Source organism: Haematobia irritans, chromosome 1 (assembly GCF_050003625.1).
Source record: "Haematobia irritans isolate KBUSLIRL chromosome 1, ASM5000362v1, whole genome shotgun sequence".
Taxonomy (NCBI): Eukaryota; Metazoa; Arthropoda; class Insecta; order Diptera; family Muscidae; genus Haematobia; species Haematobia irritans.
In genome coordinates this window covers 243,779,367-243,800,874 of record NC_134397.1, presented here as the reverse complement: position 1 = coordinate 243,800,874, position 21,508 = coordinate 243,779,367, and the positions used below count along the sequence as shown (strand labels likewise).

Below are 21,508 nucleotides of genomic sequence, written 5' to 3'. Positions count from 1 at the left end.
AAATTTTAGTTCCATAAAAATGTTTTCCAAATTTTATTTTTATATAAATATCAAGAATTCTACCAATCTACCAAGCAGAAGAGTTCTACTAACTGTGGGAATCGTGGTATGAGCCTGAAATCTTAAATCTGTCGACTGTATAAGTGTTTTAAAAATGAGCCATCAATGTGCTCTTCGGATCTTCAGATTCACTCTTGAATTCTGAGTTCTCGAATGTACAGTCCCATTACTTAACTCCTTTCATCCATAGGACTCTATCCCATAAAATTATATGGGAATCAGGAACAACAAAATTTTCTGTTTTTCTTGTTGGAGCCCGTTTGCATTATGAAAAGAAACCCTAATATTTGAAATGAAAACAAGTATATACAATAGTAAGTTCGGCCGGGCCGAATCTTAAATACCCACCACCATGAATCAAATATAATAGTTTCCTCTGAAAATTTCAGGGGGGTTTGATGACAGATATTTTCCCAAGCAGATCAGTTGAACCAGTACGCTTCTCACAGATAAATGTAAAGATTTTACCAATGAAGACTAGATCATATTCTGAATTTATAAGAACCAGTTTTTGTTTGAGTTTTAGGGGAATCATAAACATCTCTTGTAAGTGTGCAAAAAAAATGATGAAATAACACCTTGATTTGAAATCTATAATCTGTGGGTTTTCATCCCAATTATTTAAATGACTACGAGAAGTAAAATCTGGAAATTTTGCATTCAGTTTCAAGCAATTTTCATGATCAGTGCGCCTTCTATACCCTCAAAAAGTGAAATAGGTCTATATGGAGGCCTTACCAAAAGGACCGATAAAACTAAATCATATACACTTTGTTATGGGTCTAAAATGCCAGTATATTTTCAATTTGTGGCAACTCGGATAAAAACTACAATTTCGAGAAACCCTAGGAGTTAAATCGGGAGTTCGGTGTAATGGGGGCTATACCAAGCCATGGAAAGATACACATAGTATTCAGCGCATTTAATTGTAGTTCTAGAATCTAGACCCCAAATCGGAGGGCCGGTTTATAAGGGGGCTATATAAAAACTGTACCGATACTCAATATATTCGGCACACCCCTTTATGGTCCTAGAATACCTCTAGATTTCCAATTTCTGGCAAATTGCAAGAAGTAAATCTGGAGATCGGTCTATATGGGGGCTATATCGAAACATGGTTCGATAATCACCATTTTCGGCACATCTCTTTATTTTCCGAGAATACCTCTAGATTTCAAATTTCAGGTAAATTGGATTAAAACTACGGATTCTAGAAGCCCAAGAAATAAAATCGGGAGATCGTCTATATGGGGGCTATATCAAAACATGGACCGGCACTCACCATTTTCGGCACACGTCTATAGGGTCATAGAGTTCCTCTACATTTCAAATTTCGGGTAAATCGGATTAAAACTACGGATTCTAGAAGCCCAAGAAATAAAATCGGGAGATCGGTCTATATGGGGGCTATATCAAAACATGGACCGATAGGCACCATTTTCGGTACACTTTTTGATGGTTCTAAAATACATCTAGATTTCCAAGTTCATGCAAATTGGATAAAAACTACAGCTTTTAAAGTGTGATACGGTCAAAATTTGGTCAATATAAACTTGACGTATTTCTTTAAATTTTGCATTTAAAAAACCTGAACACCCCTCATTTTGAAGGGGTGTGTGTGTAGAATGTTGCTCCTATTTTGATTTTGGAATTCACTCTTCAGTTGTCAAAATGCCGTCCAAGCAAGAAGAGCAGCGTATCAAAATTTTGCTCGAGCATCGCGAAAATCCGAGCTACTCGCACGCAAAGCTGACAAAATCGCTAAAAGTTGCCAAATCAACCGTTACAAATGTAATTAAAGTGTTTGGGGAACGTTTGTCGACAGCCAGGAAGTCTGGATCGGGGGAAATCGAAAACCGGAAGCCGCTGAGACGACAAAGAGAGTTGCCGGTAGTTTCAAGCGAAACCCTAACCTCTCTCTCCGAGATGCCGCAAATAAGCTGGGTGTATCGTCTACAACCGTGCATCGAGCCAAAAAACGAGCCGGACTATCGACTTACAAGAAGGTAGTGACTCCAAATCGCGATGATAAACAAAATACGACGGCCAAAGCGCTATCCCTGAGGCTGTACACGACGATGCTGACGAAGTTTGACTGCGTGGTAATGGACGACGAAACCTACGTCAAAGCCGACTACAAGCAGCTTCCGGGACAAGAGTTTTATACGGCAAAAGGAAGGGGAAAGGTAGCAGATATTTTCAAGCACATAAAACTGTCAAAGTTCGCAAAGAAATATCTGGTTTGGCAAGCCATCTGTGCCTGTGGCTTGAAAAGCAGCATTTTCATAGCTTCCGGGACTGTCAACAAAGAAATTTACGTGAAAGAGTGTTTGAATAAACGTCTGCTGCCTTTCCTGAAGAAACACGGTTGGTCCGTACTGTTTTGGCCGGATTTGGCATCTTGCCATTACGGTAAAAAGGGCACGGAGTGGTACGCCGCCAACAACGTGCAGGTGGTTCCCAAGGATAAGAACCCTCCCAACACGCCAGAGCCCCGCCCAATTGAGAAATACTGGACTATTGTCAAGCGGAACCTAAAGAAGACCAAAAAACTGTTAGGGACGAGCAGCAGTTCAAGGCAAACTGGCTTTCTGCGGCGAAGAAGGTGGACAAGGTGGCTGTACAAAATCTGATGGCAGGTGTCAAGCGTGAGGCCCGGCAATACAGATTTGGAAAAGCGAAAACCTAACTGAATATTTTTCGTGAATTTTATACTAATTGAACTTGAAAAAGAAATTTAATTTGATTTTTTAAATAAACGATTTCACCGATTTACACGCGTTTTCCCTTGACCACATTTTGACCGTATCACCCTTTATATATACTTTATATAGTCGGAAATCGATATTTCGATGTGTTACAAACGGAATATTTCGATGTTACAAACGGAATGACAAACTTATTATACCCCCGTCATTATACTCCCCGTGGTGGGTATAATGAACGCCAATTTCCTGTTTGGGATTATGCTTCGTTTTCATGTGAGTTTTATATTCCATTATCTTGCTACGATCAATTATTCACGCTTTTGTTGTTCCGAATAGCATTGTATGGCATCAGATTTAATTTTCGTGTGACCTCTTTCAGCCGGGATATACGACTTTCTTTTATGAACGGAGTCTAAAGTCAAGTCCGAAGAAACTCCTTAATATTTTTCCCATCAGTTTGGTAGCATTTTCATAAGTTAGGTTTCATTTTTTTTAAATCAAAAGTGAAATGAGCCCTAATTTTATTTTGGGGTCTGTCTTCATGCTTCACCTAAATTTTGTCGGAACTAATTTTCAATATAAAACTTCGCGCCACATTTGTGGCCCTTTTTCGTTTGTGTTTTGGGTCTCCTTTTCCTTGGGCCCATTTTCATACCGTCGATCTATTGTTCTGAGGTTCTACAGATCCACCACTCAATTTTTCAGTCCACTAATGCGTTCTTCAGATGTTACGTTCCATCACTGGGTTCGTCGGTTCCAGCATTGAGGCCTTCAGATCTTCAGCTCCATCACAGAGTTCTGCGATTTTCAGCTCCAACACTGAGTACTTCGTAACAGTTCTCTAACTGAGATCATTTGACCACACCACAGAATTCTTCCTATCGACGGTTTCACCACTAAGTTCTTTCGATCTACAGTTCCCCCAATTAGTTCTTCAGATTTACAATTCCATCATTGAGCTCTTTTGATTTACAGTTCCACCACAGAGTTCTTCACATTTTCAACAACCACTGAGTTTCGCGGGACTACAGATTTTTCACTGTTCGGATTTTCAGTTCCATCACCGAGCTCTTCTGATCTACAACTTCATCTTAAGAGTTGCTTCAAACCATAGCTCTTCTGATCTACAATTCCACCACTGAGTTCCTCAGATCTACAGTGCAGCCAAGGAGTCCATAGAATTGGGCTTTGCAGTACCTCCACAGAGTTCTTCGATTGTACAGTTCCATAATTGATTCCTTCAGATCGCTGCCTGATAGGCGAGTTTGCAAAAACTATTGGTACGAAGTATAATGACTATTGTATGAGCTGTCGTGATGCGGAGGAAAAGGAATCAATAAAACACCTCTTGTGTGAGTGTCCTGCATTTTGTGTAAGGCGTAAGCAAATTTTAGGGGCATATAGCTTCAGATTACTGGCGGACCTGGAAAACGTTAACTTAAGCAGTCTGCTAATGTTTTTGGAACAATCTGGTTGGTTCAACAGAAGAAAATAATCGAGAAGGTTCAACGGTTAAAACTAGAAGTGCCCATATGTAATAGGTACTTTTAGTTAATGTCGTATCACAATGGACTGAATAGTCTAAGTGAGCCTGAATCTTAATCGGGCTGCCACTTTAACCTAACCTAACCTCCTTCAGATCTCCATCAGTATTACTGTGTTCTGCGACTTTGCAACTCCAGCACCGAGTTCCTTGGAGCTACAGATCTTCAGGTGAGTTTTTCAGTTACACAGTTCCACCAATGAGTCCTTCATATCTTCAATGAGTCCTTCATATCTTCATCACTGAGTTCTGCGGCTTTGCAGTCCCACCACTGAATTCTTCTGATCTGCAATTATACCATTGAGTTTTTCGTTCCATAGTAGTTTGCATTAGTTGTGCTTAGTAAAATATAAAATCAAAAGCAATAAAATAAATATCTTAAAATGTTGAAATTTTTCTTCATCTTTCTCTCAAATTTTTAGCAGAAAGCAATTGTCAATATCACTAGAATTTGATAAAAAATCTTCTAAAAAAATATTTTATTTAGAATAGAACAGGTTTAGTTTTTAATTTTCAATATTTATATAATTTTTGTTCTCAAAATGTCATCACATTGTGATCACTGTTGAAACTTTTAATTTTGCACTAGCTACGTTAGTCAGAGGAATATGACAATGGCTGGGCATCTTTTTTTTTTTTTTGGGAGGGTATTGTGAGAACGCATACATGGGGAAATAACTAAAACCAAGTTAGCATTTGAATAGGAAATTGGTTTAATTGAGCAAATACCCGAAATACGGCATTTAGAATTACAAATGAGTAACGAAATTAAGCCCTGTGTCTGATGTCATGGTTAAATAGACAAAATTTCAATGATGGGGAAAGAATGAGGACGCTGGTATCATTATGATATCCTTTTAAGCTGCGGGGGTTCATGTTTTGGTTATAAGGACTACAATGTGATTCGAACTGCCTATCTACCTAACCATAAATTCGCTCAGCAACATGTCCATCAGCCGAACGAAGCGTGAGGCAACAATTGACAGACAGAGAAGCATTGTTAGAGTAGTATATGGGGGGGTTTGCCGAATGAATATTTGCCCAAGTAATCGATGCCAAACAATAGAGCTAAAAATTGTCACCCTCCCCACCCCCCACCCCCGCCACATTGCCAATGAAATTTCATTCGCGGTATCCTTACTCTGCCGTTTGAATATTTATTCATTCCGTTCGTCATTCAAGGCTTCCTAGGCTCATTACTCGCACAATTGCTAGGCATTTTATTAAGGAACCCACTATCCGCCGTAAATTCCCCACTCCCCACACTTTGGTGATACAATAGCTCTGAGCCCAAAAGAAGTTTTATCCAATGTTTGTTCAACTACAAAGGATTTTGTAGAGTAAACGATCGACCAAACGTAGCAAACCTAATAGAAATTTGAAAAGTTTTTAAGTGATGGCAGAATAAATTGCTGGAATAACTGGAAATGTGACACAATTAAAATAAATCCTCCTATCTGCAGCCGCAGCAACAAATGTGATTGCCATGCGACCCAAAGACCAAACAACACTCAGTTCGGTGTCTTAGTTTATCTGTGTTTATGGTAAAGTTACACAGCCAAAAAATTTCCATAAAAATTATGCAGCAGAAAATCTGAAGTTTTTGTAATGTGCACCACATGTTAGTATAATTGCTAAAAAATACAAGTTGATGACTGTTCTCAATGGTATCAACACGATTTTGTGTATCGTAAAGCATTGAGATAAATGGAAATAATTCTCAACTTGTCCATCAGCCGAGATGCTGTAATTGTTTGATATTTTGCAATAAAAGGAATCCTCGGAAAGGAGATAGATAGAGGTTTAGGATATCTACTTGCTGCACACACAGAGTACTTCAGAATTTAAAGTTCCACTACTGAGTCCTTCGGATCTACAGTGCTACTACTAAAAATATTGAATCTACAATTCCTTTATTTGGTTCCTGAGATCAACGATTGCATCATTGGGAGCCACCGTGGTGCAATGGTTAGCATGCCCGCCTTGCATACACAAGGTCGTGGGTTCGATTCCTGCTTCGACCGAACACCAAAAGGTTTTTCAGCGGTGGATTATCCCACCTCAGTAATGCTAGTGACATTTCAGAGGGTTTCAAAGCTTCACTGTAATGTGGATCGCCGTTCGGACTCGGCTATAGAAAGGATGAACGTGTGGGACTTTTTTCTTGAGTAGTCACAAAAGAATGGAGAAAAAATAGAATCGATTAGCTGATATAGGTCAGATGAAATATCACCTCGAACAATGTTCCAAATTCGGTCCACATGAAAGGAAAAGGAAGAAAGTGGATGGTTTGCAATTGTACTTAGACCAGCAAGGGAGGAAAAAAAAAAGTCTTACCAAGTGAGTCGTTTCGTGGTTGAATCGCAAGTGAGTTTTTATTCAATTTATGTATTACCAACTAATGTAAATATCGTAACAAAATTCATACAATCCAAAAGTTAACGAAAGTATTCTTAACGACATCTGGAGTTAAAATATATTTCAAATTGCAAGTATGATATTATAGAGATTCCAAAACTAGACATTCCGGGCCCCTTGATGGGTACCATCAAAAAAAAGTAATAATAATAGTAATTAATTTCATTCTTGTTCGTTCGTAAGCTATGATTAGTTAAATTAATAAGGTTTGTAAAAAAAAAAAAAATCATTTGCTTCAGAAAATTTCATAAATATTACAAAAAATATTTCAAATAGTCGATATTGAGTTACAATGGGCAGTTGCCTGATATAAGCCACCCTAGTGTTGAATTTTGGGCCATTAAATTTCCATCAATATTAGGTATTATTCCAGCTAGCATAACTTTAGGGTAGAGGTCGGCACCCAAAATCATTTCAATAGCACCAGTTTCGGAAAAACAAGGATCTGCTAGTACAAGATTAACGAACTTATCCTTTAAAGGTCCTGGCAAAGATTTCGAAGGTGTTCTCATGCTTATGCGATTATCCACACGCATTACAGCCGTAATTCGAAACTGTCGATTTGAATGAGAGCGTATAGTCACTTGACACATAAGGGAGTCTCCAAGACGATTAGTTACGATACCGAATTTCGTTACGACCTCTTTCGATATACGGCTAACAGAAGAGCCAGTGTCGATGAGAAGCCGTATAGAATGTAGGCGGCCATCGTGAACAAGTTTTGCTGTAGCAGTTGGTAAGATGGTAATGAGCGGTGTTTGAAACTTAGGTGCTATGGCAGATTCTGTTGAAAGGTTTTCAATATGATCATTCTCATGAGATGATGCAGAGTCTCGGTGTAGTAGTGTGTGGTGTGGGCGATGACATTTGTGGCATCCTGTTTTAGAAAAACATCTTGCTTGGGAATGTCGATGAGCCAAACAATTTTTGCAATATTTATAGCGTTCTACAACCTTTTGCCTCTTTTTGGAATCCAGTGATAAAAATTTATGGCAAAATCGCAATGGATGATGTTTTGAGCAAACCCGACACTGAAATGATTTCTGTTGCCGTCTATTGAGAGCTTGATTCGAATCGGCCGGACGGTTTGTTATAATCCGAGGCATTTTTTTTTTTTTTTTTTTGGTTTTTTTTTTCTCAAAAAAGGATGGAAAATATAACTTATTTAATCTGAAAATAAATTGAAAAATAAAACAGCAAAAAACAATGTCATTGAGTTGGAAGAATAACGAGTTTTACAATAGGGCGCGTTATAACTCCCTTTTGTGTGTACAATTCAGCTACTCGAACGCGGTTGTCCTTTCCGGGAAAAAACCGTGTGACCCGCCCAATTCTCCATTCATTTGGAGATGTATTTTCGTCACGGATTACCACAATAGAATCGATATCAATATTCTTCTCCGGTTGCTTCCACTTATTTCTTTTGTGAAGTTCCTTTAAATATTCAGATTTCCATCTCTGAACAAAATGATGGTGCAGGACCTTCACCCGTTGCCACCGATTTACTATGGATTCTGGACGATCGTCTGAAATAGGTTCTGGTGGAGCTAGAATGGCATTTCCGGTCAGAAAATGTCCTGGAGTGAGAGGATTTAAGTCACCTGGATTTTCAGACATAGTTGAAATCGGTCTAGAGTTTAGACAAGCTTCAATTTTTGCCAAAAGAGTACAAAATTCTTCGAATGAATACTTGAAACCTCCAGAGACTTTTTTGAAATGTGTCTTAAAACTTTTAACGCCGGCTTCCCATAAGCCGCCCATGTGTGGAGCACCGGGTGGAATAAAGTGCCAGGACACATTTTGATGGATGAATTGTGAAATTATTCCTGAACGGGAAGCCTCAAGAAAATTCCTGCTAATTTCTTTCGAGGCACCAACAAAATTGGTACCATTATCGGAATATATGTGTCTAGGACATCCCCTTCGTGAAATAAATCTTTGGAAAGCCGCTAGAAAAACAGGAGTAGATAAGGAGGAAGTCAGTTCTAGGTGTATTGCCTTAGTAGCGAAACACACGAAGAGACAGACATAGCCTTTGGTGAGTCTGGAGCCTCTTCCAATAAAACTTTTTATATCGAATGGGCCCGCAAAATCTATACCAGTAGAATAAAATGGTCTATGAAACGTGGTACGTTCTGGGGGCAAGGCGGCCATCATTTGGGACAGTGTTTTCTTTTTGTGAAGGACACAGATTTTGCAGCTATGGATTACAGATTTCACCAGGTTCCTCAATCGGGGTACCCAATACTGCATTCGGATAAGATTAACAACCTCTTGATTACCCCCATGCAAGGAGACATGTACATGCGTAAATTGAACCAAAAGCTTTGTAAAATAGGAGTGATAGGACAAAATAATTGGGTGTTTCTCATCGTAGTCTAGAGAGGGGGAGTAAACGAGTCTACCCAATGAGCGGATTAAGCCATTACTATCCAGGAATGGATTAAGATTCAGAATAGATGATGTTTTTGGTACGTCGCGTTTTTGTGACAGTGCCTGATACTCCTTAGGAAAAAATTTCTTTTGTGCAAGCATAATTAGACAATTTTTCACTTTTAACACCTCTTGTGTTGACAAGGATCTTGTGGGATGATTACAGGACACATACTTCGAACTCGTATTGTGAATAAATCTATATACATAACACAAAACTCGGATTGCCCGATTGAAGGATGAAAATCTTTGTAAAATGTCTTCGGAATCTGGAAGAACTGTCATGTGTACACATACAGGCTTCTTTTCGAGGTCGGTATCGTGGAAAGAATTCGCGTTAGAAGGCCAACAATCTTCCGGTTTTTGAAGCCACTCTGGCCCATGCCACCACAAGCTATTATTAATAAGATCCTGTGGATAGACACCACGACTGGCTAAATCCGCAGGATTATAAGCAGTATTTATATGAAGCCATTTGTCCGTCCCGATTTTATTTGCTATAATAGAAACTCGATTCGCTACAAACACTTTCCAATGACATGGTGGTCTTTGCAACCAAGCAAGCACAATGGTCGAGTCGGTCCATTTGTAAATTTCGGCATTAGGGATCTTCATAGAAGGAATAATGGAATCGACTGTTTCGGCCATAAGAGTAGCTCCGCAAAGCTCGAGTTTGGGAATAGAAAGGGTTTTCACAGGGGAAACTCGAGATTTGGAGGCTAGCAAATTAACACATATTGAATTGTTTTCCAAAAGAACTCGAACATATATAGCTGTTGCGTATGCATTTTCGGATGCATCGGAAAACGCATGGAACTCTATCTTGCATGTGGGGGAGTATGAAACCCATCGTGGTAATTGTATGCTCTCGACCATGGAATAGCTGTCACGGAATTTTCTCCAATCTCGAAGACAATCATGTGAAATGTTTTCATCCCAGCCTTCACCAGAAAGCCATATTTTCCGCATCAGTATCTTAGCAAGAATTACTATGGGAGCCAGCCATCCAGCTGGGTCGAAAATTTTAGCGATGTCCGCTAGAACCTGCCGCTTAGTATACTCAGCTCTATGGGATAATACATTAGTTGAAAATATGAAACGATCAGATTTTGCGTTCCAACGCACACCCAATGTTTTCGTCTGGCTACTATCCTCGAAACTCAGAAAGTCTTCCTTCAACAAGTGTTGTTTTGGCATGTCACTCAGGATTTCAGTAGAATTTGAAGCCCATTTTCGAAGAGGAAAACAAGCAGAGTCAAGTGCTGCAATCAGTTGCTTTTTTGCAACAAGAGCCGAATCCATGTTATGGGCACCAGTAATGATATCGTCGACATACATGTCGTTTTCAATTATCTCACTTGCCAATGGAAATCTACTTTTGGAATCGGCAGCTAGTTGCAACAATGTCCTTATTGCTAGAAATGGTGCCGCATTTACACCAAACGTAACAGTTTTAAGCTCGTAGTCATGGATTGGACCCGAAGGATCCGAACGAAAAAGAATACGCTGAAAAGGAGTGTCCCTTGAGTTCACCTTTATCTGCCTATACATCTTTTCGATGTCGGCACTAAACACATAACGATAGAAACGCCATTTCAAAAGAAGTATAGTTATGTCCCTTTGGAGCACAGGACCTGGATAAAGTATATCGTTCAAGGACTTGCCAGAAGAAGTTGGACACGACGCATTAAATACCACTCGGACCTTAGTCGTGGTACTTTCTGGCTTCATAACAGAATGGTGGGGAAGATAGTAGTTTTCAGAATGCCCATCTAACGGGGGAGAAGCAACAGCTTCCATGTGACGTAGATCCAAGTATTCCTGGATAACAGTGTCATACTTGTGTTTAAGATCAGGAATTTTTAACAAACGATGTTCGTTTCTGACGAATTGTGCATAAGCAATAGCCCTTGACTGTCCCAATTGAATCGATTTATCTAAAAATGGCTCCTTAAAGGGAAGCGACACGATGTATCTACCATCACAATCTCGTGTAGTAGTATCTGAATACAGCTTTTCGCAATACTCGTCGGCAGAGGATGGCAGAGGATTTTGCGGAAGATTTTCCACCTCCCAAAAACGCTTAAGCTGTTTTTCCAGAGTTGTCTCAGTAAAATATGAGACTATGGTGGAATAGGAGGATACATTGGTGTTGTTCTGGATAGGTCCAGTGACTATCCAGCCGAAAACCGTCTCCTGAGCAATTAATGAGCCACAAATATTACGCCGTATATTATCGAGTAGAATTTGATTGAAAACATCAGCTCCGATAAGAAGATCAATTCGGGAGCTTTCATAAAATTTTGGGTCTGCCAATTGTAAATTTGGGAAATTCTTTAAAATGTGTGGCGAGATCGAACGTGTAGGAAGATTGCCAGACAACCCGGGAACCACTAAGGCCTTAACCTTTAACTCCAAATCGGAATCATATCGAGGGCTTATGGAAAATGAAGCAAGCTTCCTTGCGTTTGCCGAGGTAACCCCATTTAACCCCGAAATTTCGGCCTCTATCGGATGGAATGGTAGTTTAAGAAGATCAAAAATCTTCTGAGAAACAAAAGTTCCCTGTGAACCAGAGTCAATTAAAGCTCGTACGAGATATTCCAAACCCAAATGTCTAATTTTAACAACAGCTGTTCCCAAGAGAACATTTTGAGCATGTACGGCGAAGCAAGATTGGACATTGGTGGACGGTTGATTAAATGGCTCAGCCGAATGAGTAGACTCTACTTGAATATTGGAATGTGTGGACTGTAGTGAGCTAGTGAGATTAGGAGTCGTATCATTGGACTGCGCTATGGGTTCTCGATGTAAAAGAGAGTTATGTCTTTTACGACAGAAGGAACAATTATACCAACTCTTACACTTCTTAATCGAGTGACCTCGGGAAAAACAATTTATGCAAAGGTTAAGGTCTCGAATGCATGATAATCTCTCGTCGACAGACATTGAAAGAAATTTTGGGCATTTACGAATAGGATGGGACTCGTATGGACACAGATTGCAGGATATTGTGGTTGTTTGATTGGAAGAAACTTGAGCATGGTTGCTGTTTATCTTTTTAGAAGCGGATGGGTTTGACGGTTTTGTGGTGGAATGTGATACGGCAGACTTCCTCGAATTGTGGTGAGAATTGATTTCACTAACGGTTTCCAATGTTTGGAATCTGTTGGACAAAAAGTCATTGAGAGCCGACCATTTGGGAATATCCTTCTTATTTTGAAGCGATTGTTCCCATAATGACAAGGTAGTTCTAGGGAGCTTCGTTGAACAGATATATACTAATATAGCATCCCAGGACGATATATCAATGTCATATAGTTCTAAGGAGGAAATACATGAATTTATGTCACGTTGGAGACATTTTATCTCTTCACCAGATTCTAAACCAACTGGTGACAAATTAAAAAGTATACGTAATTGGCTGTGAACGAGTAGACGTTTGTTTTCAAATCTTTCCTGTAAACTCGCCCAGGCGATGTCAAACCCGCCATTTGTCAAAGGACACTTATTTACAATGTCGAAGGCTTCGCCTTTTGTCTTGTTACGTAGGTGAAACAGTTTTTGTACTTTGGAAAGACTCGAGTTACGTATATATATAGCCGAGAACATGTCTCGAAAGGATGGCCAAGACTGGTAGTCGCCCCTAAAGGACTCGGTGTCACAAGGAGGCAAATGGAAGCTACTGCGTGAGGACGTGACCTGGGATGTTACTTCGGTCCTAGATCTGGAGTGAATATCGGAACTTATCCTTGCAACAAGCATCACATATGTGTCATAAGACTTATGGAATCTAGCGTTTATGCTGTCGAGTTCAGAACCTTCTTGATCGGAGTCTGTTTCGGAATCTGAATCCGCGTCTTTTCGTTTATCGGTCCGAGTCTGGGTTCTAGTCTGCATCTTTTTAGTTTTTTCGCCATTCTCAACTCCATCCTCCTCGTCAAGCTCATCGATACACTTTTCGTACAATGTCTTGATCGTTACCCATATGGCCTTCAACTCGTCTCGATGAACTTCAAGAGCAAACACACTCGATTCCGATATGACCTGTTCGGTGAGCTCTTGCTCGAATTTGACCAATTTATCGTTAGCCCTGATGAACCTATCCAACGCCATTATCTCCTGCGAACAATATGGGATCAACTAGGATAATACAGATAAACTTGGGACGAAGTAGAGTTGTGGCAGTGAATCGTATAATATCCACAACCCGGGAAAGATATAAGACCGATTAATGAGAAATTGGATGAAGGATGTTCAAAGATCTGATGTAGCACACAACTCTTATATTCGCATAAAAGTGTAATCATACAAAATTTTTACCTTTGCCAAGAATTCCTGGAAGAACGTAAATGTCCCCTTTCATATATAAAAAGCAAATATTGCTTCAAACTAAATATGGATTGGAAAGTAAAGAAAAAACAACCCTATGAATACTTTCGTTGTTCAGTGTCCCCCAATGACATATGAAATAATGACTTGAGGGCGTATATATGTACACCACATCTCCTAAGTTTCTTCCGATAAAGTGAAATTCCTACTCGCCAATTCCATGTATATGTCTCATTTCGTGAAAAAAAAAAAAATAAATAAATAAATTATTCTTTCCAATTGTTTGTTTACAATAATTTTGCATTCAGCAACGAGTAAATGTAACGAGTGGAAATGATGGAATGGAACATAAAGAGTAAAAAAAAAAATATTGGAAGACAATGACGAGTAAATGCTGCTTCTTATTCTCCTTGGAAAGTGGTCTAGCCGTTAGGTACACAAAAACAATAAATGATTATCGATATGTATAAAGTATAAAATATTTGCCAGATAAAAAAAATGTCGGCAGGCACAAATATATGTGTAACAAATGCAGGATTACCAACGTGAGAATATTTCAAGTATATATTTGTTGTATTTACGGATGAGTATTATTCTCAAAACAAAAAAATATGTAGTCTTTCTCCAAATATGAGAAATATGATTTTCTATTACAAATTACAAAAAACAATTTTAAAACTAAAATTCGGAAAAAAAATTGAGTGGTGGGAAGTACTCATCAAAAAAACTCGGCTATTTTATTTCGATTGAGTATTTTGTTAGTATCCAACATTAATCTGCCTATTCGCATATATGGTGGTACTCGTAGCAAGATATTTGTATAGGGAGCTATTATTCAAAGAGAACACTGGAAATAAATATGCCAATCAAAAAAAGGAAAGAGAAGATTGCCTTTGAAGTATAACACTTTGTTTGTGATCTTCTTTGTTAGCCCTCTCGCTAAGGTATATGAAATATAGAATAGACAAAGAGAAAAAAGTGTAGAACGTACGTACCAATAACTATTCAGGCAAGGCGCAATGTGAAAAGTAACGGTTAATCCACGAAATGAAAATTGGTAGAAGACATATATATGTATATTTGTATATTTGCTTCTTTCAACACCACATGATATTATTATTCTTTTTCTTTAAATATCTTACACTTTGAGGTTATGTAGAAATCTCACGTTTCATGGGGGCAGTTTATGGTAATTTTCCTTACAAACTTTTTACTGCATTTGATACAGAAATTGCCCCTTGACCTTATACTTGAATTATACCTCAAAAAACACGAAATTTCCTCCAAAATTATAAATATTAGCGAACACTATATGGAGCTTTATGAAATTTTGTATATAATTACGGAGAATATTTCCACTGAAACTGGCACATTATATATGTTTTATACAAATTATTCATAAATTCATAGAGACCTTCGCGACTCGCACTTTTCTGAGCTCAATTTGTGATTCTTGAAACGATAACGACACGAATTTATATTTTTCGTCCGGTCACACGCACTATTGATATCAATCGTTTGCATAAGACTAAATTAGTTGCTACATAAGTACGTACCAGAGAACAAAATGGAAAGCAAACCTGGAATAATTTGGAAATCGAGATGATCCAAGAGTATGAGGAGCAGATGATTCCTTGACCAATACTAGTGATGTGGACTGTCTCTCAAGATCCGGTTCGTAGGACCAAATAATGAACGTGTGGGACTTTTTTCTTGAGTAGTCACAAAAGAATGGAGAAAAAATAGAATCGATTAGCTGATATAGGTCAGATGAAATATCACCTCGAACAATGTTCCAAATTCGGTCCACATGAAAGGAAAAGGAAGAAAGTGGATGGTTTGCAATTGTACTTAGACCAGCAAGGGAGGAAAAAAAAAAGTCTTACCAAGTGAGTCGTTTCGTGGTTGAATCGCAAGTGAGTTTTTATTCAATTTATGTATTACCAACTAATGTAAATATCGTAACAAAATTCATACAATCCAAAAGTTAACGAAAGTATTCTTAACGACATCTGGAGTTAAAATATATTTCAAATTGCAAGTATGATATTATAGAGATTCCAAAACTAGACAAAGGAGGTCCCTTGTCATTGAGCTTAACATGGAATCGGGCAGCACTCAGTGATAAGAGAGAAGTTCACTAGTGTTCACAATGGATTGAATAGTCTAAGTGAGCCTGATACATCGGGCTGCCACCTAACCTAACCTACGATTGCATCATTGACCACTGAATTCTTCGAGTCTACAATGTAATCACAGAGTTCCTCGTAATTACATTTCCATCACTGAGCTTTTACAATCTACAGTTTCCCCACTGAGTTCTCCGGATATACAGTTCCACTAGAGAACTAAACTGTAAATACTGAGTTCGTGGCATCCACAGTTCCATAACTAAGTTCTTCGTATATAAAGTTTCATTACTGAGTTCGTCGTATCTTCGATTCCAACACTATCATCATAAGTAACCATTGAATTCTTCGGATCTACAGAGTAATTTCAGAGTTCACCCTAACTACAGTTCTATCTCTGAGTTCTTCGAATCTAAAGCACACAATTCCATTGCTGGGCTCTCCAGATTTTCAGTTTTACCGCTAAGGCTTTCGATTGCATCCCTGAGATATGAAGACTTATAAGCACTTACTTAATTGATCGGATCTGCAATGCTATTATTGAGTTCCTCGTATCTACAATTGCATCACTGAGTTCTTACAATCTACAGTTCCCCACTGAGTTCTCCGGAGAGACAGTTCCATTACTGAGTTTTTTAGATCTACAGTTCCACCATTTAGTTCTTCTGATCTTCGATCCCTCACTGAGTTTTTACAACCAACAAATACGTAATTGATTCTTCGACCCCGAGTTCATCGGATATACAGTTCCAGAACCTCATCACTGAGTTCACACGATCTACAGCTCCAGCACTGAGTTCTTCGGATATACAGGTTCACTACTAAGTTATTTGGATCGATTCGATGAGGTTACAGAAGTACTTACTGAATTCATCGGCTCTGAACTGCAATCACTGAATTCCCCGGAACTGCAGTTCAATTACTAAGCTTCTCCGATCTACAGCTCCACCACAGAGTTCTTCGGATTTATAGACTCATCACTGAGTCCTTCAGATATACAGTTCAATCAGTAAGCTTTTCTCATCTATAGTTCCATCTCCCTCGAATTTATAGTATAACCAATGAGTTTCTTGTATCAACATTTACATTACTGAGTTCTTCGCATCTAAAGTTCCATCAGTGTGCTCTTCGGATTTTCAATTTCGCCCTTGAGTTCTGAGTTCTTCGGATATGCTGTTCTACAAATAATATCCCTTGATCTATAGTTCCACTACTCAGGTTTTTGGACTTAGACGTCCATCACTGCTTCCTCCAAAGTACAGTTCCTCGACTGAGTTCTTCAGTTTCACAGTTGCAGTGCTGATTCCTTCGATCACCAGCATCCACTGTAACATGCGGCTTTGCAGCTCCAACACTGAGTTCTTCTGATATACTGATATCATAGGACTAACATAATAAGTCACCAGTGAATTCTTCAGAGTTATTGGAATCTACAGTCATATCACTTAGTTCATTGCGTCTACATCCATCCCTGAATTCTAAGCATCTACAGTCCAATCTGTGAGTTTTTGGAATTTACAATTTCATTACTGAGTTCGTCTCATCTACGGTTCCATCACTGAAATCAGATCCATAGTTGCACCACAGAGTTCTTCGGATCTTCAGCAACCGATGCGCTCTGTGGAACTACAGTTTATTCATTGAGTTCTTCCGGTCCATAGTTCCATTACTGATTCGTTCGGATCTAAGTTCTATCTTCAGTTTCACCACTAACATCTTCGGATCCTCAGTGTAACCACTGAGTTCCTTCAAACTACATTTCCATCACTGGGCTCTTCTGATCTACAATTCCACCATTGAGTTCCTCAGATCTACACTGCACGCAAGGAGTCCAATGGACCTACAGTTCCCCCATTGAGCTTTTTCGATATACGGATCTACAATTGCATCATTTTGGTCTTCGGATCTTCAGATTAGACCTTGAGTTCCGAGTTCTTCGAATATGCAGTTCAACTAGTAAGATCCCTTGATCTCTAGTTCGATTACTCCATTTTTCCGATATAGAGGTCCACCACTGCGCTCTTCAGATCTGTAGTTCCTCCACTGAGTTCTTCGGTTTACAGTTGCATCGCTGATTCCTTCAGTTTCATCAATTTGCTCTTCAGATCGTCACATTCACCCGTTGGGTTCTTTGAATGTGCAGCCGCACCAGTTAGATTCTTTGACCTACATATAGACCATTTAGTTTTACGGATCTAGAGGTCTACCACTGCGTTCTTGACATGTTCACTTCTTCTATTGAGTTCTTCGTTTGTACAGTTAAGATTTTGAGCTCCATCACTGAGTTCTACGGATTTGCATCTCTAACACTGGGCTCTTTGCAAAAGTTCTCCCGCTGAGATATAACTGACTAAGAAGTTACCACTGAATTCTTCTGATCTACGGTTTCACCACTAAATTCTTCCGATATACAGTTCTCCCACTGAGTACTTCGAATTTACAGTTCCATCACTGGACTCTTCTGACCTACAACTCTACTACAGACTTCTTCAACACTTCAACAACCACTGAGTTTCGCGGAACTACAGATTTTTCACTATTGAGATCTACACTTTGATCACTGAGCTCTTCTGATCCACTGTTTTACCATTGGCTTCTTCGGATCTACAGGGTAACTACTGAGTTCCTTCAAACTATAGTCCCATCACTGAGCTCTTTTGATCTACGATTGCACCGCCGAGTTCTTCGCATCTTCAACAACCAATGAGTTTCGCGGAACAACAGATTCTTTACGGATCTACAGTTCCGTCACTTAGACCTTCTTATCACCATTTTCAACACTGAGTTCCTTCAAACTATAGTTCCATTACTGATCTACAATTCCTACACTGAGTTCCTCAGATTTACCGTGTAGTCAAGGAGTCCATTGGATTGGGATTTGCAGTTCCTCCACTGAGTTCTGTGGTTGTACAGCTCCACAGCTAATTCCTTCAGGTCTCCAGCATCATTACTGTTTTAAGATCTCATTGGATCTATGGATCCTTTACTGAGTTTTTTGGTTGCACAATTCCTCAATTGAATCCTTCAGATCTTCAGCACCATCATTGAGTTATTCGGCTTTGCAGGTTCAACGCCGAGTTCATTGGATTTACATTACAACCATTGATTCTTAAGATATTCAGCACCATCAGTGGTACTGCTTCTTTACAGTTCCAATACTGATTTCTCGGGATCTATAGATCTTCCACTAAGTTCTTCGGTTGCACAATTCCACCACAGAGTTCTTTAGATCTCCAGCATTATCACTGAGTTATGCATCACTGTGATCTGCTGCTTTGCAATTCCAACACTGATTTCTTTTAATTAATAGATCATCCACCGAGTTCGTCGGTTGCACAATTTAAACACTGAGTCGTTCAGATCTTCAGCATCATCACTTAGTTATGCATCTTTGCAGGTCTTTCGATTTGAAGATTCCTCACTGACATCTTCGGTTGCACAATTCCACCATTAATTCCTTCAGATCTTCAGCACCATCACTGTCATCTGCAACTTTGCAACTCCCACACTGAGTTCTTTTGATATACAGAACAGAATAACACATTGGGACCATCCACCCTCCGAACTTCTCATCGACGGCCAATCGTTTATATAATGAATTCAACCATTTTAAATCATCCACGACCCACATTTCCCATCAATAACCGACCCTATGAAACCAGGGTACCTATGTAGTGCAATGTTTAGAAAGCCCTCCTTGCATAAAAAGAGTCATGGGTTCAATCCCAATTTCTATCGGAAACCAAGCCGTTTTTAAGAGGGGGTTATCCTCTTTCTACCACTGGTGATTTTTTTGAGTGTTTGCAAACTTCTCTAAGTGGTTTTATGGCAAAAGGAGGTCCCTAGTCACTCCATTTAACGAAGTATCGGGCAGCACTAATTGACAAGAGAGAAGTTCACTTCATGTGGTATTACAATATGCTGATACCACGGGAAAGCGGACACGGTAGTTTCCGATCAATCAATTTTTTTTCTCCCGATGATAACTAAATCGGACAACGAACGAAATAGAAATTCACCATATCTCCCAATTTATGGCGTAGCATATGAAAACAGTTTATATTTAAGGACAACACTTTTTTCCGTGTACTTTGTAATATCTTGGTATGTGGTTGAATGTTTTATAAAATTCTTCTTAGCCTCGGTCCAGGAAAGGGTTTCTCGCAATTGAACAACAATGCTTTGGGGGTTATTGTTCTATTCGCAAAACTTTCTTTTTGTTTCGAACTTAGCCAGTAATTATTTGTCGAAATTGGTTTAAGTTTATCATTTCATTCCTTTGATTATATTGGGATGCTGCGGAAATGTACAAAGTTTCTTTACTAGAGCAATGTTTGCATGACAATGTTGTGGGAAGAGCTAATTCTTCGCTTTATTCTACTCCACGATAGGAAGCACAAGCACAAACAACAGCATTGCCCCAAACAAACAAAGGAATTGCTATAAATATTCCTTTAGGATCCATTATGATTTAATCAAGAGATTTCCTTCTGAAATCCATTTGAAGTTTTATGGTCCATCCAATACTAATCGAATCGCAGGCAAGCAGAAACTGAAGCTGTCATGACTTTAACTAGGGTCAAAGCGATAATGTGTCAAACTACAAATCATCTGCATTGGACACCATCTGTTTTGGTAGCAAGGAATCACATCACATTTTATCGTTGTTGCAAAAATATTAATAAATATTAAAGGGAAAAAGGGTTATGCTATTTTTTATTATGGTCTTTTCGATCGCCAAAGAAATAGAATCAATTTTTAGGGTTTGATTTTATTCTTTTCCTCAATTGGTTTGGTGTTGTGGGATTCAACCAACTGTTAGGTTCTTATGGCTTGGAGCAAAAATATTTTTAGTTCCTCCAGATGCCTACCAATATCTATGCTAATTGTGTCCATTTTTATGAGTACCAGTTTGCAATGAATTATTGCTGATGGGTGTGCGTTAGCTCATATGAATAGAATTTTTATAAGAGGCAAACTATTTGGGAGAGAATTTTTTTTTTACTACCTTGCCGTAGGGAGGAGAGAATTTTGATTGTGTGTGTGCATATATTTAATAAAAAGCAAATTGAATTTATTTATTAGTTGTTATAAGGACACATGAGGTGGATCATATCCAAAATTTGACATCAGTGGTAACTGAAGAGGTCTTTGGAGTATCAAGGGCACGGCTGTCACTTGTGCCAAGAATAATCTACCAAAATTTGCCAAAAATCTTCTAAGCTTACAAAAATCAAAATTTTATTTCTATAGAAAATTTTGTTAAAATTTTAATGCTACATAAAATGTTGTCAACATTTTATTTCTATAGACAATTTTGTCAAAATTTTATTTCTATAGACTATTTTGTCAACATTTTAGAAAATGTTGTCAAAATTTTATTTCTATAGAAATATTTGTCAATATTCTATTTCTATAGAAAGTTTTGTCAAAATTTTAGTTCTATAGAAAGTTTTGTCAACATTTTAGTTTTGTAGAAAATTTTGTCAACATTTTAGTTCTATAGAAAAATTTGTTGAAATTTTAATGGTATAGAAAATTTTAATTCTATAGAAATTTTTGCCAAAATTTTAGTTCTATAGAAAATTTTGTCAAAATTTTATTTCTATAGAAAATTTTGTTAAAACTTTATTTCTATAGCAAATTTTGTCAAAATTTTAATTCTATAGAAAATTTTGTCAAAATTTTAGTTCTATAGAAAACGTTGTTAAAACTTTATTTCTATAAAAAATTTTGTCAAAATTTTACTTCTATGGAAAATGTTGTCAACATTTAATTCTATAGAAAATTTTGTTGAAATTTTAATTGTATAGAAAATTTTGTGAAAATTTTAATTCTATAGAAAATTTTGTTGAAATTTTAATTGTATAGAAAATTTTGTGAAA

The 21,508-nt window shown here is 38.2% G+C and overlaps 1 protein-coding gene across 1 annotated transcript; it reads right to left on the bottom strand.

The window, feature by feature from the left end:
* Positions 1-7,938: 7,938 nt before the first annotated feature.
* Positions 7,939-13,278, bottom strand: LOC142235622 (uncharacterized). Its single transcript, XM_075306886.1, has one exon. It carries the CDS (start codon positions 13,276-13,278, stop codon positions 7,939-7,941), a length of 5,340 nt encoding a protein of 1,779 aa, XP_075163001.1.
* Positions 13,279-21,508: the final 8,230 nt, after the last annotated feature.